The following is a 21,499-nucleotide window of genomic DNA, read 5'->3' as shown; positions in this document are numbered from 1 at the left end:
AAACTGCTCAAAATATCATCCGGTCTACAAAGAAAATATATATTCTGTCACTTTATAACACAAATGTTGCTACATCCGCTAAAATAATGATGATTTAATTCATTCATTCATTCATTTTCTATAATTCCTTTACTTCAGTCGGGGTTGTGAGGGGGCTGTAGCCTATATCAGCTGTCATTGGGCGGGAGTCGGGGTTCACAGAGCCACATATATGAACATGGAACCATTCACCCTTTCATTCACGTCATCTAAACATACAACCATTTAACCACTCTTTCACATCATATAGATACACTGCCATTTATATTTTATTTAGAGACATAGCCATTTAGCCTCTCATTCACATGTCCTATAGGGACAATACAATTCACCTACTAATTCATATCTAATATAGTCAAAGCCATTCACCCTTTCATTCACATTGCATATGGAGACATTGACATGACAGAGTGAATGGTGAACAGTGGGACGAGATCTACAAACGTTTGTGTTCACCTTTTAGCGTAATGCAAATTTTCTGCAAGGCTGCCTCATTTTTCCTTAAAGGAAAGTTCCTCAAATGCAGTACAGATGTTCTTGTGAATTTACAACCACACGGTGTTTGACCACATGGTAGGAGTCCTGTAAATACACCGGAGGCGGGGTGTGGCGCCTCGGAAACAAAACTACGCAACCTTGTTCTGTCAATCCACGCAAGACAACTGGAATTGCAAAGACAGCTTCCTCCCAGCTTCAAAAGGGAAGCCATTTTAATGATTAGTTAATCAGTTCCATCAACTATCCAACTTGATACCCAGTGTATGCAAATGTAAAGAAGTTTGACACCTTCGAAGCCAGATGAAAACGCACACTTTGACTCGGCATGAACTGGCTGGAATTTGTTTGTTGATAGATTATTGCTTGTGAGCTCAATAACTTGGGATACATCTAAAAAAAATCCTTTAAATTTAGCATGTGTGTTCACGCTATCTGCAGGAAGGAATTTGTGTGAAATTTCAAGTTCCACAAGTTTTCAAGGGCTCCTGGCTTTGTTTTCAGTTGCTGGAGTTTCTTTTTTAGCTAATGTTATGGTTTTATATTCTTCATTTTTCTTTCGTTTGCATGCTTGTTGACGAAGGTAGAGATCCTCGTCTGCAATCCGATTGGTCCAACTGGGCTTTTATTGTCTTATGTTTTTCAAACTGCCGATGCTGGTAGTTTTTCTTTAACAATTTTTTGTCAGGATCCAGAGAAAGACGTTTCTTTTATTTTGCACTCTGTGTTTTCTTTTCAGTAGACTGTGACGTCCGATTTAATCCCCCACTCCAAACACCACCCATGAAAGTATCATTGTGATATTTCACGAGTTGATGCCCATTCAGCCCTTTGCCTTCATGTCTCCCTCAGATCAGCAAGCAGCAGCTGCAGACAGTCAAAGAGCGTTTCCAAGGTTTTCTCAACGGAGAGACACAGATTGTAGCTGATGAAGCCTTCATAAACGCTGTCCAGAGCTACTACGAGGTGAGTCTTCGGACAGATCGTTTATTAATCGCGTGGCATGTCTGAATGGCAAACCATCAGCTTAGACTTTGGGTTGAAAAGACGAATGAGCTACTTTAAGGAAGCTGTAAATATCTTCTCCTCCGGTTTGAAATCAATCGGCCCAGGCAAAGCGAGGTAATAATGTGGTGAAAAGTATCCAAACCTCCGTGGAGATAATTTGTCTTGGATCTGATAAGTGATGCGGAGCATGTGCCAGATCCTCAGGGCAGCTTCAATAATGTGCGCCCAGATGGCCCGGCTTGATCCATCCTGCACGTAGCAGGGAAATGAAATGTGCGCAAGCTAAAGAGGTGCAATTCACCCCTCTCTTCCCTGCATCTCACTTTTCTATAGACTCTCTTCCCCACTGTTCACTTTTGGTTTGACATCTGGACAGAGTTAAAAGGGGGAAAGCTACGTTGTATGTCCTGTGTTGTCAGAATTACAAGAAGCTGGAAAAAGAGGTCCTGGTCCAAAAAAAAAAAAAATTCCCCAACAATTATTTCATGACAACAAATCAACCTCATTTGTTATACGAAGAGAGGTAGATGCTGGGAAGTGCTAGCCAAATGGGGGACCCAAATAGTTTAGAAGACTTTCACCAGGGTCCCCAAAAAGGGCTTATTGGGGCACCCACAGCAAGAAAATAAAAATAGGAAGGAAGGATTTTCAAATAAAAAAATACAATTCAGAGATCAGTTGGCATTATAAAATTTGGTCTTTATTAGCCAATATTGCAATTTTTTCCTACCAGTGTATTATTTGTTTAATTTATTTGATGTAATTATTCATATCATTATTTATTCATTATTTATTTTAGGGTGTTATTTAGGTGGTCACAGTTTCATGTTTGGAAGTTCTGCTTTTTTTTTTCTATTTCATAAGCATGTGAACTAAAGTAAGACTCTACACTGAGAGATCAGTGGTCATTTCATTCTTAGGACTTCTCCTGTGTGAGACATTATCACTCAGTGTTATGGACATGGCACCCCTGCTGGTCCCTGCAGTTTTCCAACTTTTGCAGCCACAGCTAAAATGCTGGGAAATTTTTCTGGCCAAGTGGTTTCAACACATTGACGTCATGGCCCAAGATGCACGAGGTTTGCATTTTTTAATGAGCGTCCATTTGGTTGGGGCTACTGTTGTCTCACTGATAATCAGCGACAATTTTTTTTTGTGCTCCCAGCTCTTATTTGACATTACTGACTGCCACATGATAGATGCAGGGACTTTTGAGTCACATTCTCCAGCATCACATGTCTACATTTGCTTTGTACACAGCTTACTCTTTGAATGGGTGGCACAAACCTTTCCTGTTTGTATACCTAAATTACATACTGCTGCTAAGTGGCGCAGCTAAGGCGCAGCTGTTACAATTGTGACAGCTCTTTCAATAGAGGATGGGATGATTTGTGAACTTGACAAAGTGCCAGTTGACTTAGTGGGACTGCATTTCACCGCAGGCAGCAGAACAGTTTCTTGCAACAATGGATTCAATTGCTGGTTTCTATTCACCCCATGCAGGAGTCTCTGGGCTCAGTGAACTTGAATGAATTCATACCTAACTCAGCCCACCTGTTCCGTGCCCTGTTTGAAGTGTCGAGGGGCAAGAAGGGTGACGAGACTGTGGACTGGTCCCTGGAAAGCGTCCAGGCATTTGAGGGTGCAAGGGTGGCCCTTGCCAATGCTGCCATGCTGGTTCATCTGCCTCATGCTGCTCCTATAGCCCTCACAACAGATGCCTCAGATTTGGCCGTGGGAGCAGGGTGTGAGCAGTGGGTAGCTGGCGTGTGGCGTTTTTTTTTCTGCCAGAACCTCAATGACCGTGGACAGAGTACAGTGTTTTTGACAGGGAGCTCCTGCCACTTTTCTTTGCTATGCAGCATTTCAGATTCCTACTACAAAGCTGTGATTTCACTTTCTTTTGTGGACCACAAGCCCTTGACCTTTTGTCATGGCCAGGATGACAGAGCAGTTTTCAATGCAGCAACAGCGCCACCTCTACTAATTTCTGAGCTCACTATGGACATTCCTCTTGTGGTGTGCAAGTACAACTTAGAGTGTCACTCCAATGAGTGCTGATCAACTCTGTGCCATGTCAGTGGATCAGTGCGACAAGACTCTTAGAGCCAAAGCATTGAAAACCACCACAACTGGCCTCTGACTGCAGGAAGTGCTATTACAAGTTAGTGGGGTCATGCTCCTTTTGTGAGGTTTCCACCAGTGGTGCTGAAAGTTTGGTGCAATTGCATTTTGGACGCCTATCACACCCAGGTATCAAATTGTCGGTTACGTTTTTTTGTTTTGCATGGCAGCTGGAGGGTGGCTTGATGTGTTAGGTGTCTGCGTTTCAAGGTATACCAACACAGGGGACCATCTGGAAGTGATCCTTGCTCCTAATATCAGTGTGGACCTGGTTGACCCTCTGCCCCTCCCCAAGAGTTTCACCTACCTAATCGCCATTTGTGAGTGGACTACCAGGTGGGCCGAGGCTGTGCCCCTGTCATTGTCCACCGTGGAGGTTGCCTGCGTTTTCATCTCTTACTTGGGTTGCCTGTTTTGGCACACTTTCTGATCGGGCTTCGTCAGAAGTCCCCGGTTCAGTTCGCCGGGGACTCTTGTAGCAGAGAGACTGAGGGTGCAACTCCATTTCCACTGCACCCTGAAAGCTGCTCTCACCGATAGCAACAGGGTCTTGCTGGGCCTGATCTCTCCTCTGAAATACTCCAGCTACTTTTTGGCCAGTTGCTACGGTTGTCTCATACAGGGCAATTAAATTGGATTGGTGGGCTGGGTCAGGTCGATATTTAGGCATTGCCTTGATGTTTTTCACTTAAATTTTTTGGTTCGACGTACTCGAATTAAAGCTAGACTCAAAACGGCACTGGTTTGTCTAATTCTTACAGCTTCCACATTGTGGATGCATATTCTTACGTAATTTGTGTTGTAGTGACTTCAAAGAGGGAGTATTATTTCTTTCATCTGTTCTACAGATAAGCTTAAGCTTTAGAAATGTCCTATTCATTCAGTTTGGCAATCAGAGAATGGTAGAGATGCATCACAGCAGTAGAGTGCATCTGACTGCCCTGTGGAGGCTGGTTCCATGCCATTTTTTTATTGCAAAGGTAATTTGAGCCAACGCTGAAAGAGGTTTGTGGTAACTTCTTCAGGGAGACGATAAGCCCCACTGAGCTTTACTGTGTCTGGAATTCTGCATCGGCTGCTTCTTCTATATGCAGTGACGACATGGCATCCTACTGAATAAAAACACAAGTATCGAAGTGTTTCAAATGCCTATGTGGATAAAGTGGAACCATGGAATCTCCTCACGCAAATATCTGTGCTGACATTCTGGTTTACAAAAACCAGAATGTCAAAGTTATGTACTTTCAAATAAAAAGTACAGTTATAACTGGTCTGATCAAATTTGAGATCTCAGACTTAGCTGCAGTTCCTAATTTTTTTTTGTCATTTCAGTCAAAATAACATTTGATTGTCGCCTGTATATGTGGACATTTTTGGGAGAGAAAAGGTTGTCCAAAACTATCTAAACTAACCTACCCTCCAAAAATATCAGTTTACCAATTTGATGACTCCTAATGACTCCACTCCAAAGTTGTCTGTCTCCCATCCACCAAGGGTGTATGGGATTTGTAGTTATTCATGCCTGCCTCCAGGTAAAACGTTATCAGTGAATAGAGATTTACGTCCTCATTAATGGAAGCGTCGCATTTATCTTGATAAACCGATTCTAAGAGATTTCTGAACAGCAGGATATATGAAATTACAATCTTTGCAAAAAAAAAAAGTAAAAATATAAAATTAGATTGCGTTGAAGCCGTTATGTATCAACAGGTTTTAAATACAAAAGCAACCGTGTCTTCGTCATGTCTTTTAATGCCTCACGTCATGCCTTTGTATTCTCTGCTATACCTTTTGTTAATGTAAGCTCACCCAAAGGGAAGCTGGCTGGTTGCAGCCGTTGGCGCACAACTGTCTCTTCCTTATCAGCTTATGTGGCGGCAACACAATCAGCCAGAGTGAGAACAGCGTGGTATTTAACAGATGAAGCCAGTGACACAGGTTATCCTATTATCCAATTCAATTAAAACCTGAAGCTCTCAGCTTGGCTTTATCCTTGGGGCTGGAACAGAGCTGTGCAGACAGAGAAAGGTGACGATGGCTGGCGGGGGTTGGGGGGACAGACATAAATAGAAAGGTACAATAGCAAAAAAAAAAAAAAAAAAGAGACAAAGGGTCAGGGAGAGCTCGATAGTATCAGAGGTAGATGATGGGAATTTGCTCCCGTTCTGTCATAATTCTGTTCTTGAAATCAACTTAGCCGAGTGATGTATTTCTAATTTTCTTCAAAATTGAAAATCCAAAATCCAGCATTAAAAAAAAAAACGACCTCTGAGCTACCAGACGAAAGCTGTCAATTTGAGGATAGCCATACCTGCTGAACCATCGCTACTTCAATTTCAGAGTGGCAGGAATTCTTCTCCCGGATTGCAGGAACATAGCCGTGGCAGAATATTTTTGCACTTTATTTTTATTTTTTCCCTCCTGTTTCCTATGAGCCCTGGTATGAAAAGCAAAAAAAAAAAAGGTTGAAGTTGTTTAGACCAACTTTAATCACGTTATTCCCTGATCTTCAATCCTTTGCTTTTGCTTTTAATCCCCCATTTATGCAATTCACTTACACAAAAAATCAATTTAAATATTAATACAAAATGTAAAAATATACACAGCCAATAAGTTCATAAAGTAAGGTTTTGAAGCAATTTTGAAATGCAAATAGTGATATAGCAAAATTAAAACATGAGAAGTCAGGAAAAAGATACAACCGAAAAAAAAAAAAACCTCTAATATCTTTGTAGGTCATTTATTCTTTTTTTTTTAAACTTTAATAATTGTGAATTGTGTTGCAACTGTGCCAGCATGCACTTACACCTTTTATTTCTTTTAACTTGTGAAGGGCTGAGGGGATTGTAGAAAAAACCGTTGTAGCTCAGTGGTTGACACTACTTTGTCTTGTCACAGTGGGAAATGTTTGCAAAGCTTGACTGGTTCTCACTATGCTTTTCATAAAATTTTCAGCCAGTAGCCTAAACATATGCGATTTAAAAGGGAATATATTCAGTTACTTTGGATTTTTCCAAGTCTTATTAATACAAGAGCTTCTGTGGATTTTTTTGTCTTATGAATACCAGAGCTGCAGTTGATTTATCTGTTTGCAAAACATGAAGGGAGCTCGGGGGGCCGTGATTAGAATTGCTATCTATCCTTGCTAAGTGACCAAACTGGACTTTTTACCTGAGGCGGCGGTATTGTCAGAAGCGTCTTAGCTGTGGCCTGGAGCATGTGGAACCCGGAGGCAGCTTTACACAAACACAAAACTAGAGCTGCCTGCCAACAGGGTTTCTGAGAGGTTAGCATTTAGTTCAGACATGAAGGGGACTGCAGTAAGATTTGCATAGGAAGTCATTTTGATTGACTCCAACAGTTGTCTTAACTATCATCATGCATCTCCAACAGAGGTGTGGCTGGGCTTTCCTCTCCAACATCTTGCTCCTTGTCTGGGTCTTTGCTCTCTTGATCTTGAACTGCACCCAGGCAAGCTTCGGAGTGCAAGAAAAGTAGTCCCATATTCAAATTTCTTCTCAAGCCAACAGTTTTGAATAGGAGCACAGTTCTTAGTGTTCCTGAAATGGCTTCATGGCTTGCTTCCTCTTTACTGTGACCGGAGGCGGGGCAATTGCTGAGTCGTTGGTCTCAAATACAAATCTTTGTCAGGTTGACTTTAGTCTCGGTGGACTCCAGGGTTGTTACTGGTGGAGAGGGTGCAGCAAAATGCTGTAAAAGCCTCTTCAGCAAAACCTTGACAGAGACAATGAGACATATCCTTACCTGCGTTTGAAATGACACCCCGGTGCTGCTACTTCAAGTCTGGTCATAAAATGACATCTGTTTTTCAGAGAGCTTTCAAAGCCTGGGGCGTCCTCCGTTTAGATAACAAGGTTAAGAGGGATAACAAGATGCAAAAATGCCAGAGCTCAAGAGGCCCAAGCTACTTGGCAGCTGAGTATTTTTGTGGCGGAGTTACCGAATGTCCACAATGGGGACGGCAGATTTGCAAAGGGTCATTGACTAACTGGAAGCGGCATAATGATGATGATGGCAGGCTCCTCATTGGGGCTGGATTGATTCCCTGTCCAAGGTGAAATGAATGGTTCCTTCTTCAGCTTTAGCTTAGCTTTCTTTCCACATCATGTAGTTGCAGTCCTGTTGTGTGCTGGGACAGTGGGTTGCATTCACCATTCATCATGAATGGCCTAAAGGAGGCTCCTTCCAGAACACTGTGAAATATACGCAAATTACATATGAATTCAATGTTCCAAAAACGTTCTCGTCAATAAATCTCCCATACTTTCATTCTGATGTTTTTTCACAACAATACATATTAGTAGATTTAAGAATTCAAGTGAGATAAAATACTTCCCCATTGGGGAAATTTGAGTGCCACAGCAGCACAGGGCAAGAGGACAGGTATCGAAAGACATTACAAGGACAGACAATAACTAAACAATAGACATTTAATAGGACAGAAACTAAAAAAAATAAAATAGATAAAAACTGCTACACGAGAACAGAAACAAAGTGAAAGAGTTGACTAAAGTCCATTCAAGATTACATAACAGGGTATGTACCATAAGATAATCATCTATTTATCTAAGTGTTTGACTTAAGGCTTAGAAATGGCAGTTTTAAAATAAAAGTCCTCAAGTTTTAGGGTCTGATGATTATTGTGTGTTGCCTTTAGGCTCATGTATATCTAATTTTGATCGAGAAACAACATGCACCGTCCAAAAACATACAGTAGGTTAATTGGAGACACTAAAATTTACAAGATGTTTGAAAGAGAGGGTCAACAGTCGTATGTCTTTAAATGTGCCCTTGTGATCTACAGTTCAGGATGAATCCATTGAGTCCAACTTAGCTTAATGCTTGATATTAGAGTTCCAGTGGCTCCTCACAACCTGTTTCCACCTGCAGCGAAGATGAAAATGTAAATTAACTTCAGTGTGTGAACCCCCTTTAGCTAATCAGTCTGTGCTATTCAACCAAATCATATGCTTTGCACCTTTGTCCAGATTCCTAAAATTTAAGCAAATTCATTTGACTTGCATATTCAAACTTTACAAGTGAATCACTACAAATGGTACAAATGGAATCGCATGTGTAGATCTGCCAATGGCAACGTCTGGGGTCTCTGAGTGTAGTTTTGTTCTCTTAACCATATGCTGTTGTGAGCTTTAAGTAGTAGCAGAATTAATAGAAATCACTAGAAAAAGGTCTGTCGTTGGCAAGAAACAGTAATATTGACAAGCTCATTGTCACAATTTGTAATAGATCTCCAAACTGGCAGTACAAGAAGCAGCTATGTGTCATAGGAGGCCCAGGGGTTCTTGGATCTAGATGGTTGTGCCAACGTCCTTGCCGGTGTCTCAAACCGCCCTTTCAGCCATTTGGAAATGAAAATGAGCATCTAGCTCCATCCTTCTTGTCCTCCCAGCGAGGTGGGAAAAAAGCAATTCAGGTTAATATTGTATTATTCAATTTTGTCACACATATCTGTGACCATATCAGGATTCAGGTGCTTTTTTTTTCTTCCCAGCGCTGCATATATTATTCCTGATATCAGCATAGTCTTGATTGTTTATGAAAGAAATGGAAATCACAAAATTATGAAGTCTTCCTTTTCTCGAATACTTCTCAGAATATCTGGGCAACTATGGAAAATCAAACAAGATACTACTGAAGCCAATTTGAGCCAAGAACCAAGACCAGCAAAGTCAAGTGCTAAAACTCATCATAAGCATACAGAATGTAAAAGTTGTATACTGAGAATGTCATAAAATCACGTCAAATTATAAACACCTTAAATGAAAACCCCTGTCACATAGTTTTACATTCGGATTTAAAAGTTGAAGCAAAGCCATCCAGATGATTGACAGATTTTGAAGGTGATCAAGAAATAACAGAAGTGAGGTCTTTGTTTCTAATAATGGTGTTATTTCTGAAAATAGTTATTAATACATAGTCCTGCGGGCCATTGTGGAGAAGACACTGTGGTGGTGGCATATCAGGCAATGAACACATCTGCGCCCGTGGTTTAATTAGACTTAGAAAACCAGATCGCAAAGTGACTGATCCTCATGGCGTTCTAGAGTGACTGAGCTACTTCCTACTTGCTTTTGCCCCAATTTTTTTCAACGATTTTCCAAAGTTGTTTTTAACCACATGTTGGACAAATAATGAGCAAAATCTTTTATTCATACTACACCCCTAAAATGGTTTTGTTTTTTGGTGGTGGTGTTTATTTATTTATTTATTTTTGCCTTTTAATTACAAAAAGATCTGCTGTTGCAAAATAATTGAAATGAGATTACTTATTCTGAAAAGCAAGCATATTTTTGAGATACAACTTTTTATGATTTATTCTGTCTTCAATTTGAGTTAGAGGATTGCACTCAGACTATGGTTCGATGACTACATTCGTGTCAAAAAGGAGATGTCAGCAGATGAAAATCTGAATTTTAGTCACGCACAGAATGGCCTCATTGCTACATCGAACTTCAGTTCATAAGATTTTAATAGCATTTAAATACTGGTTGCTTCTTTTCCACCTTATTTATCTTAAACCTTGACACCACTATTTTGTCCCCATTCTTTTTAGTTATATTTTAATTCATTCATGTATTTATTTCTGTTCATCTCATTTTTATTTATTTCTTTACTGTATGGAAGGATCTTGGGTCATGAAGTGTTTCTGATCCTCGATATGACCAAGTTTATCACTTAGGAAATTGAGTTCTTCAGGGTTAAAGCCTACATTTAATTATCTCACAATATTTGCCCAAATATCTATATGAATTTGGGGTCAACTGCACTTTCTATTTACAGCTAATAAATCAGTCTTTTTGTTATTTGGGGAATTTGTAATTCAGACTTTCTCCAATGTCCCGCAGGTCTTCCTAAAGAGCGACCGTGTGTGTCGGATGGTGCAGAGCGGCGGCTGTTCGGCCAGTGATTCCCGGGAGGTTTTCAAAAAGCACATAGAGAAGCGAGTGCGCAGCCTGCCGGAGATCGATGGCCTGAGTAAAGAGACTGTGCTCAGCTCCTGGATGGCCAAGTTTGACACCATCTACCGCGGCGAGGAGGATCCTAGGAAGCATCAGCAGAGAATGACGGCAAGCGCTGCCTCTGAGCTGATCCTCAGTAAAGATCAGCTCTATGAGATGTTTCAACAGATCCTGGGCGTCAAGAAATTTGAGCATCAGCTGCTGTATAACGCCTGCCAGGTGAGATTTCCACACACGACATTTAAGGTCTTTGCAGAGAGCTTCTTCCTGTGTGTATGTATGTATGTATGTATGCGTGTGTATGCATGTGTGTGTGTGTATATGTATACAGGACTGTCTCAGAAAATTAGAATATTGTGATAAAGTTCTTTATCGTCTGTAATGCAATTACAAAAACAAAAATGTCACATACATTCAAATCAACTGAAATATCGCAAGCCTTTTATTATTTTAATATTTCTGATTATGGCTTACATCTTCATATCTCATCATATCTCAAAATATTAGAATATCATGAAAAAGTAATTTTTGTTTTTTTAATTGCACTACAGAAGATAAAGAACTTTATTGCAATATTCTAATTTTCTGAGACATATGCTGTATAACGCCCTCCACACTAGGCATTTAAGTCTTTGCATAGAAAAATTAATCAAGACATTGCATAAAAATCTGTGAGAAGTGCACTGTCAGAACTAGCAAGAAATGAAACAAAACCATTTTTATAAATCTGAATATAGGTAGAAAATGTCCTTTTTTTTTCAAAAGTTATTGAAAGTATGTTTCAGCGGTTATTTAGAAATCTACTGAAAATGTAGGCACCATTTTTCAAAAGGAGCCTTTTGCCTGCTTTAAATAAAAATTGAAATTAAGCTACACTGGAGGCAACTCAAGGTAGTTTGTGTTTTAAAATTCAGTGTCTTTTTCCATACTGAGCAAGACATCTATGTAAAAGTACCGGTGTTTGAATATTCCATTTTGTTTCTTTTTCCAGGAATAGATTCACATTACTCCCATGTGCGTTCACACGTGTCGGAATCTGAGTAAAGTTTTAAAATATATATCTAGCATCAAACTCAAGGAAACCAGGGGAAGGTAATTGATTGTCTACTCGACCAGGGAATTTGAAAAGGTATTGGAGCAGTAAAAAAGATTACTTTTACGCCTGGATATGAAAAACTCCACACAGAGGGCTTATTAAATTGGATTCCAACCGGGTGTTTTGGCGTTCCGGTGCTGCTTTGACTGTTGGAGCAGATTGTGGCCTCTCTTGGCAATTATTCCGCCTCCTGCCGAAGTGTCGCCGCCCGTTTCAGCAACGGGGCGCTTCACTGTTCTGCTAAGAAACAGTCTATTTTGGAAAGATGACACAAAAGTGAAAGTTCAGTCATAGTCTCACCATCTCATAAAATCCAACCTGATCATCTCAGTGCAATGGAAAAAAAAAACAAAACAATGTAGTGACACTAAATCATACACTGCATCATAGTAATGGCACAGAAACAGCACAAATTGTAGGCATGTAGTTAATAAGACAAACCAATTTTGCATCTGATACAGTGCTGAATGATGCCTTTAGACTTCTAATCAAAATAGGCTGCATGCTGCTACTAAACACTATTTACAACAATGGCATTTGTGAATTGAGCTAGTCATTTTTGTTCCTTGGTGGCCCTTAGCGAGTCCTCAAAGCGGACCTACAGTGTCAAATCAAAACTGCTATTGGTTATGCCATTGGAAGTCTTTTGGAAACAAGAGTTTCAGACAGAAAAGGTTATCTGGTCACAAGATATTGACCATAGAGAAAATATAACTTTTCGTGTTCAGTTGAACCCATTCTTCTTTTCCTTTCTGTGTTTCCCCTCAGGGGTCGCCACAGCAAATCAACCTTCTCCATCTAAATCTATTCTCTTTATCCTTCTCTATCACACCAACTACCTTCATATCCTCTCTCACTACGTCCATAAATCTTCTCTTTGGTCTTCCTCTATATATTGGCAGCTCCGTCTGCCAATATATATACTATCCCTCCTCTGTACATGATTGAACCATCGCAGTCTGGCCTCACTGACCTTCTCTTCAAAAAATCTAACATGTGCTGTTCCTCTGATGGACTCATTCCTGATGGACAGCACATGTAAGATGTTGAACCCACGGTATTTCAAATAATGGCAGATGGCCGGTGAGGAACATGTACATGCGCTGCAGAAGTGCCCTGGAGACACGTCTGGGGAGCTATATTGACAGTCGGCAGCATCGGGAAATGAATAAACATGGACTAAAATGTATTTCACGCTGTGACAAGTGTAAAAAGGATGAAACACTTATAAAAGTCAGACTTTCCAAGAGTCCTAATCATTGACCTTTCTTTGTGAGCTGATATCTCTACCTGAAGTTATATTAAAGAGCAATAGTGGACTGCCTTCACTTACGTGACAAGTGTCTCTGATCAAATAGAATCCATCCTGTTTTTAAGCGTTATTAGAAACAAGCAAGTAAAAAAAATGAGGTAGAGGATTTTGATTGCAATCATTTCTTCAAAGAGAGTTCTGAGATTGTGCTGGCTGCATTGTACTTTCTTAAAATCGTCCTGAAATGTTATTTTCATACGATAATTATCACCCTTAATGAAAGTTTATCCAGTATTCCGCAGTGTTCGTGTACCTAATGGCACTCCAGAGTTCCTTCAAACTTGGAGGGGATGCGCATGTCATTACCGTTATTCAAAAAAATTACCTTCTTCCTCTACAAATATCACGTTTCGCTGTTCAATCAGAGTGGCAATAAACTCTTCTTACCATTACAGTCCCTTGCCATGTTTTATGCACTTGCGCAAGCATTCAAACATCACTGGAACTCTCCCAACAACTCACACCATCTGCTGTGAAACTAAAGGAACTGGCAAAAAATGATTTGCAAACAACTCCTTTAGGGGGTTTATTTGTCATTTGGATGTTCAGAGTCAACAGATGTCAGTCCGTTGCATGGACACCTGCCTACCTTCACTCATCTGACATTTCTTTTAGAGCGTCACTAAATTGAGAATGACCCAGATGGATGATTCACTGAAGAGCCAAAGGTTAGCCGGTAAACGTGGCCGGTAAGACCAAGTAATTCCAGAGTTTCAGACCTGAGTGGGGGATCGATGAGCTGAATTTTTGCCATTTTACTTGAAATAACTGACTTATCTGTTCATCAACTAATTGGTCGTACTTCCTTTTTTTCTCTTTGTGATTTATATCACAGTATGTGTATAATACACCTATAGTGGTGTTTTTCAGGCCTTTCCCCCATGAGAACTATAAAACTGGGCATTGAAGAAAACATTTGCTTGTATTTATGAGACAAATGTTAGTTTACAGATGTTTATGCAGCTGGTTAATTGGACAAATAAATTGGAATAATTGCCCTGAATGAGTAACTGAGTGGATGTCGTCTGTCTTTGTATGTGGCCCTGCTATTGACTGGCGATTATTCCGGGGTGAACCCCGCCTCTCGCCCGATGACAGCTGGTATAGGCTCCAGCATCTCTCTCCACCCTGAGGATAAGCAGAAGAAGATGGATTGATAGAATGTACTTTTATTTGCATATTTACTGTATTTAATATTTGAATCAAATACTGAAGGTATAAAAAAATCTCTGTCGGTCCAAGCAGGGAATAGATTTCTCTCCTCCCCCTTCTTGACATGGAGAACTGCCATTTTGGAGCGCAGAACTGATGAGCCGACAGCCAAAGAAAGCTGCCACAGTGTGTTGGTGTACAATAGTGAGAATGACTCCCTCTCAAAGAGGATATCATTAATTTCAGGATCCCGAGTCATACACTTATCGCAGGATATCCATCGACGCTTTTTTTTCCCCTCTCAAACCTGCTTTGTAGTTCAATGGCATTCATATATGAAACATAAAACTGTAGTTTAATTGCTGTGTGGAACCATCATTTATTTGTTCAATATCTGTACAGCTTATCCCACTGTCAAGGTAATGAGGAGGCTGTAGACAATCCCAGCTGTCACCGGGCGACAGATGGGTACTTCATCAGGGATCTGTGAGAAGGAATTGCTAACCACTGCATCAACATGTCGCCCGAAAACTTTAAAAATTAGGTGAAAATCAGCACCTGTCAAAATTAGTGGAACGTCTCCATTTTGCTAAGTCTGCCTGTCCAAGCGATGGTGCGGTCTCTCTCAAGAAGTCGACCGAACTGGCCTTCAAATTCAAAGCCATCTCTATCACAAAAGAAAACTGTTGTGTTGGAAAACCTTCTAGATGAAGTAGACATCAATCTTTTCTTGTTCGGGTAACTTTCGGGTAACTGTTGCATTAAGCCCCAAAATGAGTTCATGTCCCTGGAGCCCGGAAGGCAGAAAACGCAACATCACGGCTTGATTTTCACCTTTGCCTATCGTGATACTCAGTAATTGATTCCATTCACAAACACAGACAGAGGTGTTGTTTCATTCTTTCCTAAATGAGGCTGTCCATAATTTTTCTCGAGTAATCACCTTCTAGATTGCCGCGTAAATGTCAGCGTTCGTTTTCTTAGGATGACGTTAAAATGTCAACACGGTGTAGTGTTGTTTCAATGTACTGTTTAGGCAAAGGAATATAACCCAGTGATCAGGATGTGATGGTTCATGAAAAAACAAAAAAAAACAAAAGTTAATTTTCTCAGGTCTATTTCCTCTTCGTACCAATACCGCGACCTGCACAGCCATAAGCAAAGCATCCTGAGAACCCACCCATATAGTCAGTGAGTTCATTTCCGGCACAGACTGCTGAAGACTGCAGGACTCCCGTTTTCTATGAACATTGATATGGCCCAGTGGCAGGACATTCAGCCCAATATGGCAATGATTCAGAGTCATGAAGTCTGAAGTTAATATTTGTATCTAATGAACAGGGAAGAAAAAAATAGATATTACACTGAGACAGATTTTTCTGAGTGGAAAATCCATGGGTTCTTCAGTATTTTCCTTAACACTGGCAAATGTCCCAAAATAACTTAAAATACAAAAGGATATGCTAGCCCTACTAAATGTATAATTTGAAAAATTAATTGTGATCGTAATCAAATTTTATTTTCCAAAAGGAAAAGCAAAAACTGGGGGAAACAGGGTTGTTCGATTTTATTTTACACTGAAATGATGTTTAACTATGAAGAATCCAGAGTGTTTTGTACTGTTCTGGCAGTTAGATGATCTCAATATGGCAGCGGTGTCAGCGTATACGCTGCTTTTAGTGATTTTACAAATCTGTTTACGTAACATCGCTGAACTGCGAACGCTCTCACACTTCAAAGCTACAGAGCGCTCAAGTCTCGGCAGTGAAGCAGGACGGACAAAAAAAACAAGAGGGGAGGAATGTTGCTCCCCGGGTGGAGTGGGGTTGGTAAAGGATAAACCCGAAAGATGAGCGAATTTAAATGTCTAAATAGGACTGGTGATTATTTGGAAGCAGACAGGGAAGGCCCAGACATTACACGAAACAAAGACATTTCCAATAAATGAGCTGTTTGTTTTTCGAGTTATCAGTGCAGAGAGTAAATATTGGCTGCTGGTTGTGAAAGCCGCGCTCCGTCGCTAATAACCGCCAATTAAAACTTGACTGTTCCAAGCTGTAGTTATAGCTAATCTCGGAGAAGCATGCCTTGTCTATACGGCAGTGTTTGCCTGGGAAGAATTTTTGGAATTGACAGATTTGTCTCTCAGACAACTCCAGAAAAGAAATATTTCCGCTAAATGTTACACCTGGTAAAGTGCAGACCGCTGTCTGTCTGAGTCAAAACACAGACTTTAAGTAGCTACTGCGCAAATATTCCATGTGTGCACACAGAATATTTCAATAGGCCTAAATTCCAAAGGGACTGTTCAAGGTAATCCTTTAATCCACATTGTGAGCTTGGAAATCCCGGCTCCGAATGAGATGTTAAAACATCCTTTGCCACACAAGCTTATGTCTTGAATTTGGTGCCACACAGCAGGCTAATGCAGTGCTTACGCAACCCCAAGTTGACCTGATGGGGACCAGTTAAGCTCAGATGCTGTTTAAAGCAGCTGGAATGGGATTTGTCCCCTGCTGTCATCTTGGACTGCCTGTGGCTCAGGTTGTATGCTCTTGAAAAAGAAGCCAGAGCGAGTTTCCCCTCCCAACTGTTCGAGAGCGATGTGGAGTGACTGCTTGCAAGCGCACACACAATAATTCTAATAATACTTCTACGACTTTTCAAAGGGCCATGCAGATTTGCTAACCTGAGGAACATTGCTGCTGCTGCTGCTGCTGCTGCACATGTGAGATGTCCTGATCTTTTCGAGCCATTTGGAGACTCAAATGATTCATTTTGTAACTCTTGTGGAACGGTTAGCAAGCCATGTGAGTTTCAGCAAGGTCTACCAGAACATTTCAATTTTAGCCACATTGTACAAATATGGAATACCTGCTTTGGAGTTCAAGTCAAGATTCTCAGACCCCAGGGATCAGATTGTTACGTTCTCCAAGATTGGAGTGTGCTAGTCGGTGCAGGTGCAGGTTGTATGCATACAGTTTATGTAGGCAGCTTAGGTAGAGCATGATTATGAACTCCTGTCAGATGTTCAGGAGTCTGATGGCATTGGGTAGAATGAGTTCTTAGGTGAACCGTCCTACATTTCGCACTCTTTTACCTCCTGAGGGTAGGACTGTGAACGGTCTGTATGGGGGTGAGCATGATCCTTGGTGAGGCCGTTGTCCTGTAGATGGTCCGCAGAGAAGGCAATGGGGCTCTGGTGATCTTCTCTGCAGACCCCACCGTCTTCGGATGGTTAAGATGTTCTTGACAATGCAGCTGTAGAAGTTGCCGAGGACCTTAGGCGACATGCCAGACCTCTTCAGCCTCCTCAGAAAGTACAGTGGGTGTTGAGCCCTCTTAACCATCTGCATGGTGTTGAGGTACCAAGTGAGGTCCTCAGTGATGTCGGCACCCAGGGATTTGAATGCTGGCAGAAGTCCTGTTACCTATTCAGACAAAATGAATATTCTTGTGGATATCTCCAGTGTTGTATTCTCTGCACAGCTAGTGCTGAACATCATGAAGCTCAACAGTTGAGTTCATCCTCTGGACCTGGGGAGATTCTCTCAGAAATTAACTCTGTTCATTTGTTGACATATCGATTTTTGTCTCAATCTATTACCATTCTGTGAGTATGATGAGATGATGTTTTGGGACCGAGCACTCAGTTTAAGTCTCTCCTCCATTCAAAACTTTATTTTGTCCCCATAAATTATTGAATCGAAGCTGATTAACGTTTCAGCAATGTGGTGTTATTTTGTTAATGGAATGACATTTAAAAAAACACTTTTATTCCTTCTAAATAGTTTTGCAACGTTTCAGTGAATTATTTCTCATTTAATGTTCAATTTTTTTCCAAAGTAAATCGGAATTTCAATACATTGATGTCAGGATTTCATGCAGTCAGAATTTTTGATGCTTCCCTACACAATGAGAATTAATTGTTTTTCAGGCCCAGCTTTGGACTTTGATTTTTCATATTTTTTTTATATTTTATTATTCAACCTATGTCTTTTTTATTCCCATATCTGCATCTATGCAGGCAAACTTTGTTTCTATTGAAACAATAAGTCAAATGAATACGTCAATAATTTAGGAAGAAACAGACCAAACAAGCCATTCACTGAAACGTGCCTCTTCCTCTTCTTGTCTTTTGGTCATTAAACATGCATAAAACATGCATAAAACATGGATGCAAACAGTAACAGCTGCAAGTGACAGTCCTCGGTCTAAGTAATTAGAGCAGCCTTCATTATCAGCATCCCATTGTGTTGCTTGTCTTCTTGATTATTCTTGTTTGTATGTTTGAAATGGCAAATTACCTTATGTTTTTTTTTTTTTCATCTTTTTAATTTGAGGCTCTTCACAACACCATTATCGACCACATGTAGTCTGGCATCTGATAGGCTTGACAACAAAATAGGCAAGATGGGAACTTGGACCTGTGAAACCACACAAGTCAAGAAGCCATCCTGAATTCTGACAGCAGCTGGAACATACTTTTTAGGAAAAAAAAAGACCTTTAGAAAATGCATGACAGTGGTGTATTCTACTTTATTTATTTATTTATTTATTTATTTATTTTCTACTTTCTTTTTATTCTACATTAAATGCATCACGGCATGTGGATCCTAGTTGCATTGACACAATGTCGTCTTACTCTTCTCTGTTGCTATTGGTCGTCGCAGTTGAACATATTGCGACACACCTCATCTGGTCTTCCGGTGGTGGAACAAAATTGAATATTTCTTTCATTATCCCACTGTTGGGAAATTTCAACCACTCAAAGCAGAAAGTGGACTGTGCAAGAAAGTGATTAAAAATAGAAAAACTAATAATAAGCTGTAAACAGTGTTAACAATATGTATAAACAGGTAGGGCTTAGATCAAAAAGTTGCACCTAAACACCATGACTATATATAAACAATATAAATGGTATAAACGTGCAAAGATTGCAATTAGCAGTGAACAACAGCAATACTTGCAGTGGTAGCAGCACAGTAGTTTCTCCACAAGAGAATAATCATTATTATTGCTGCTTTTGGCCCCAGATCTGCCATCTACCAGATATATATGCAGAATTAGGCACAAACTGGAACGCATCATTGAGCCCTCTCCTCAGCAGCCCCTTCTGTCACACCGACCAGCTTCATGGCAGCATATAATGCAAAGTGGAGTACTCGTCAGGTCATTGTATTGGGAATACAGTACTGCATCTTTTGAAGTTTTCAGCTGTCAACTGAACGTAGTTTCATAAAGTGTATAAAATCGTGCCAGTCATAAAAAAGTGGGTAAATTACACGGCATCTTATCGATATGGATGGTGTATAATTTATGTGAGGAAATATGTGGAACGTCCTTAGACATTGAGAGAGCTTGCTCATTTTGACATAACTCTGTCTGTCTGAGAGCAGGTCAATAAACTACATAAAATGTTTTGGATCTGCTCCATTGTCCATTAAATTGTCTATTAACACAGGATTGAATGATGGTGGCAAAATCCTTCTGCAGAAGAGAAGACAACAAGATGAGCCGCCTGTGGTGGACATGATGGTGTTTGAGAAAAAGTGAAGTCAGATTGAAATATTGGCGTGAGTTGGGTTTTAGTTGATGATTAGCAGTAAGCTCTGGGGAGTGTTTAGAAAACAAGAGCTTTTCTCAGCACAATTTTGGCAAAATCCCCACTGATATTGTTTTATTATGGGCTGGATTTATGAGATGTAGGCTTGAAAACAACAGGGTGTGTCTGATTTCATGAGCTTTGGCTTGGTTCATGCATTGTGTGTAAGCTTTTGAAAGTAGAATTCAGGGGTTAAAAAGTTGTCTCGGAACCCAAGGTAAATTTTAATTGACCAATTTTGACAACATTTTTTTTTTTTTTGTTCTATTTTTTTTCAACCTTCAATCATGCAGCTTGTGCAGCCGGTTCAAACCAGCTGCTGGGCGCTTCAGTGTAGCAGATGAGAGGATTGTTGTCTCACAGATACAAAACCTATACAGAGTGGTAGGGTGCATTTCTCTTATATACAATATGTAGCTGTTGGCAGTAATGATGTCTGGAGTTAGATGAAAAATCAAATTGAAGGCCAGTGCAGCGGAAATGTAGTGAGGGAAGAACAGAGTGGGTGTGAGTTTCTTTTTATCAGATGGGTTTTCGTCATTAGAGCTGTGGTCGAGGTGAAAGCTTCTGCTCATGATAGACTGAGGATAACACACTCGGGCATTGTGGCTGCAGGCGCAGTCAGATCACATTTTACCGGAATAACAGTCAATAATGAATAATCAATAAAAGGCTCCATTTGCTGAAGTTAGCTTCTAGTGTCGCACAGTAGCCTTCCAAAGAATCTCAAGGGACTTTTGTCATTTTTATGTTCATGGATCTTTGCAGAAATGCTAACTACAACAACATAACACAACTTTTTCTTTCTAGCACCCTAAGCTTAAAGCTTCAGCATCATATTGGTGATAAACCACTCGAGATCATGCTACAAGCTCAAGCAGTTTGTGGTCGAAGCGAAGCAGACTAGTCGGTCAAGTTAGTCAAGTTAGCAGAGGAATAATCAATCTGAAGAGGGGTGAACAGCGTAATTGTCGCGAACACGATTAATCCTAAGCATTAGTGATCTTCTGCTTCTTCTCCTTTTGGCTTTCCCTTCAGGAGTTGCCACAGTGAATCAACCTTCTCCATCTAACCCTATTCTCTGTTCCTCTGATGGACTCATTCCTGATCCTATCCATCCTGGTCCATCCCAAAGAGAACCTTAGCATCTTCATCTCTGCGACCTCTAGCTCTGCTTCCTGTGTATGTCCCAGCTTTGCTGACGACATACACATTTCACATGGATGCAAACTCCTTGCAGAAATGATTGAATTAACACAGAATTTATTACATGCAGATATTGAAATTATTTTGAAATTGAAATTATGCAAATTATGTTCTATCAATGCACTTTTCTCTAACCTGTCAAAGATAACAACAAAAAGTCTGCACTTTACTCAAAATGAACATTCGAGGATGGATGTCTCTATATTCACCGCCAGTGTGAGAACATTCATTCCCTATGGTTTTAAGATGTTTACCTTAACATGTCTTTGCTGTACCTGGCTGATATTAAATACATATAACTGCACCGTGAAACTCAATGACTGTCTGTTATTGAAATGGGACAAAAAGATTCACCTAAGAAAGAAACTGAAGGACAGCTTGATTTGTGAATAAAATCCTCAACTTTTTGCCTTCTAAATCTGACTTTACGGAATTTGCCTCATTTTAGGTCAAATTGTGAA

General features: G+C 40.3%; 1 protein-coding gene across 10 annotated transcripts in view; it reads left to right on the top strand.

Moving 5' to 3' along the window:
• The window catches only part of cadpsa (Ca2+-dependent activator protein for secretion a), a 168,090-nt gene that overhangs the window by 29,099 nt on the left and 117,492 nt on the right, over nt 1-21,499 (top strand). For all 10 annotated transcript variants that reach the window (XM_086168162.1, XM_086168161.1, XM_086168159.1 and 7 more), the window contains exons 2-3: nt 1,387-1,500; nt 10,554-10,886. In XM_086168162.1, the coding sequence (XP_086024288.1) occupies nt 1,387-1,500; nt 10,554-10,886 (447 nt within the window). The remainder of the gene's footprint in view (nt 1-1,386; nt 1,501-10,553; nt 10,887-21,499) is intronic.

The sequence above is a fragment of the Fistularia commersonii genome, chromosome 21 (genome assembly GCF_037954325.1).
Source record: "Fistularia commersonii isolate RoL2024-O1a breed Wild chromosome 21, RoL_Fcom_v1.0, whole genome shotgun sequence".
Taxonomy (NCBI): domain Eukaryota; kingdom Metazoa; phylum Chordata; class Actinopteri; order Syngnathiformes; family Fistulariidae; genus Fistularia; species Fistularia commersonii.
Note: the sequence above shows the minus strand (reverse complement) of the source record. Positions and strands in the feature narration are given on the sequence as shown.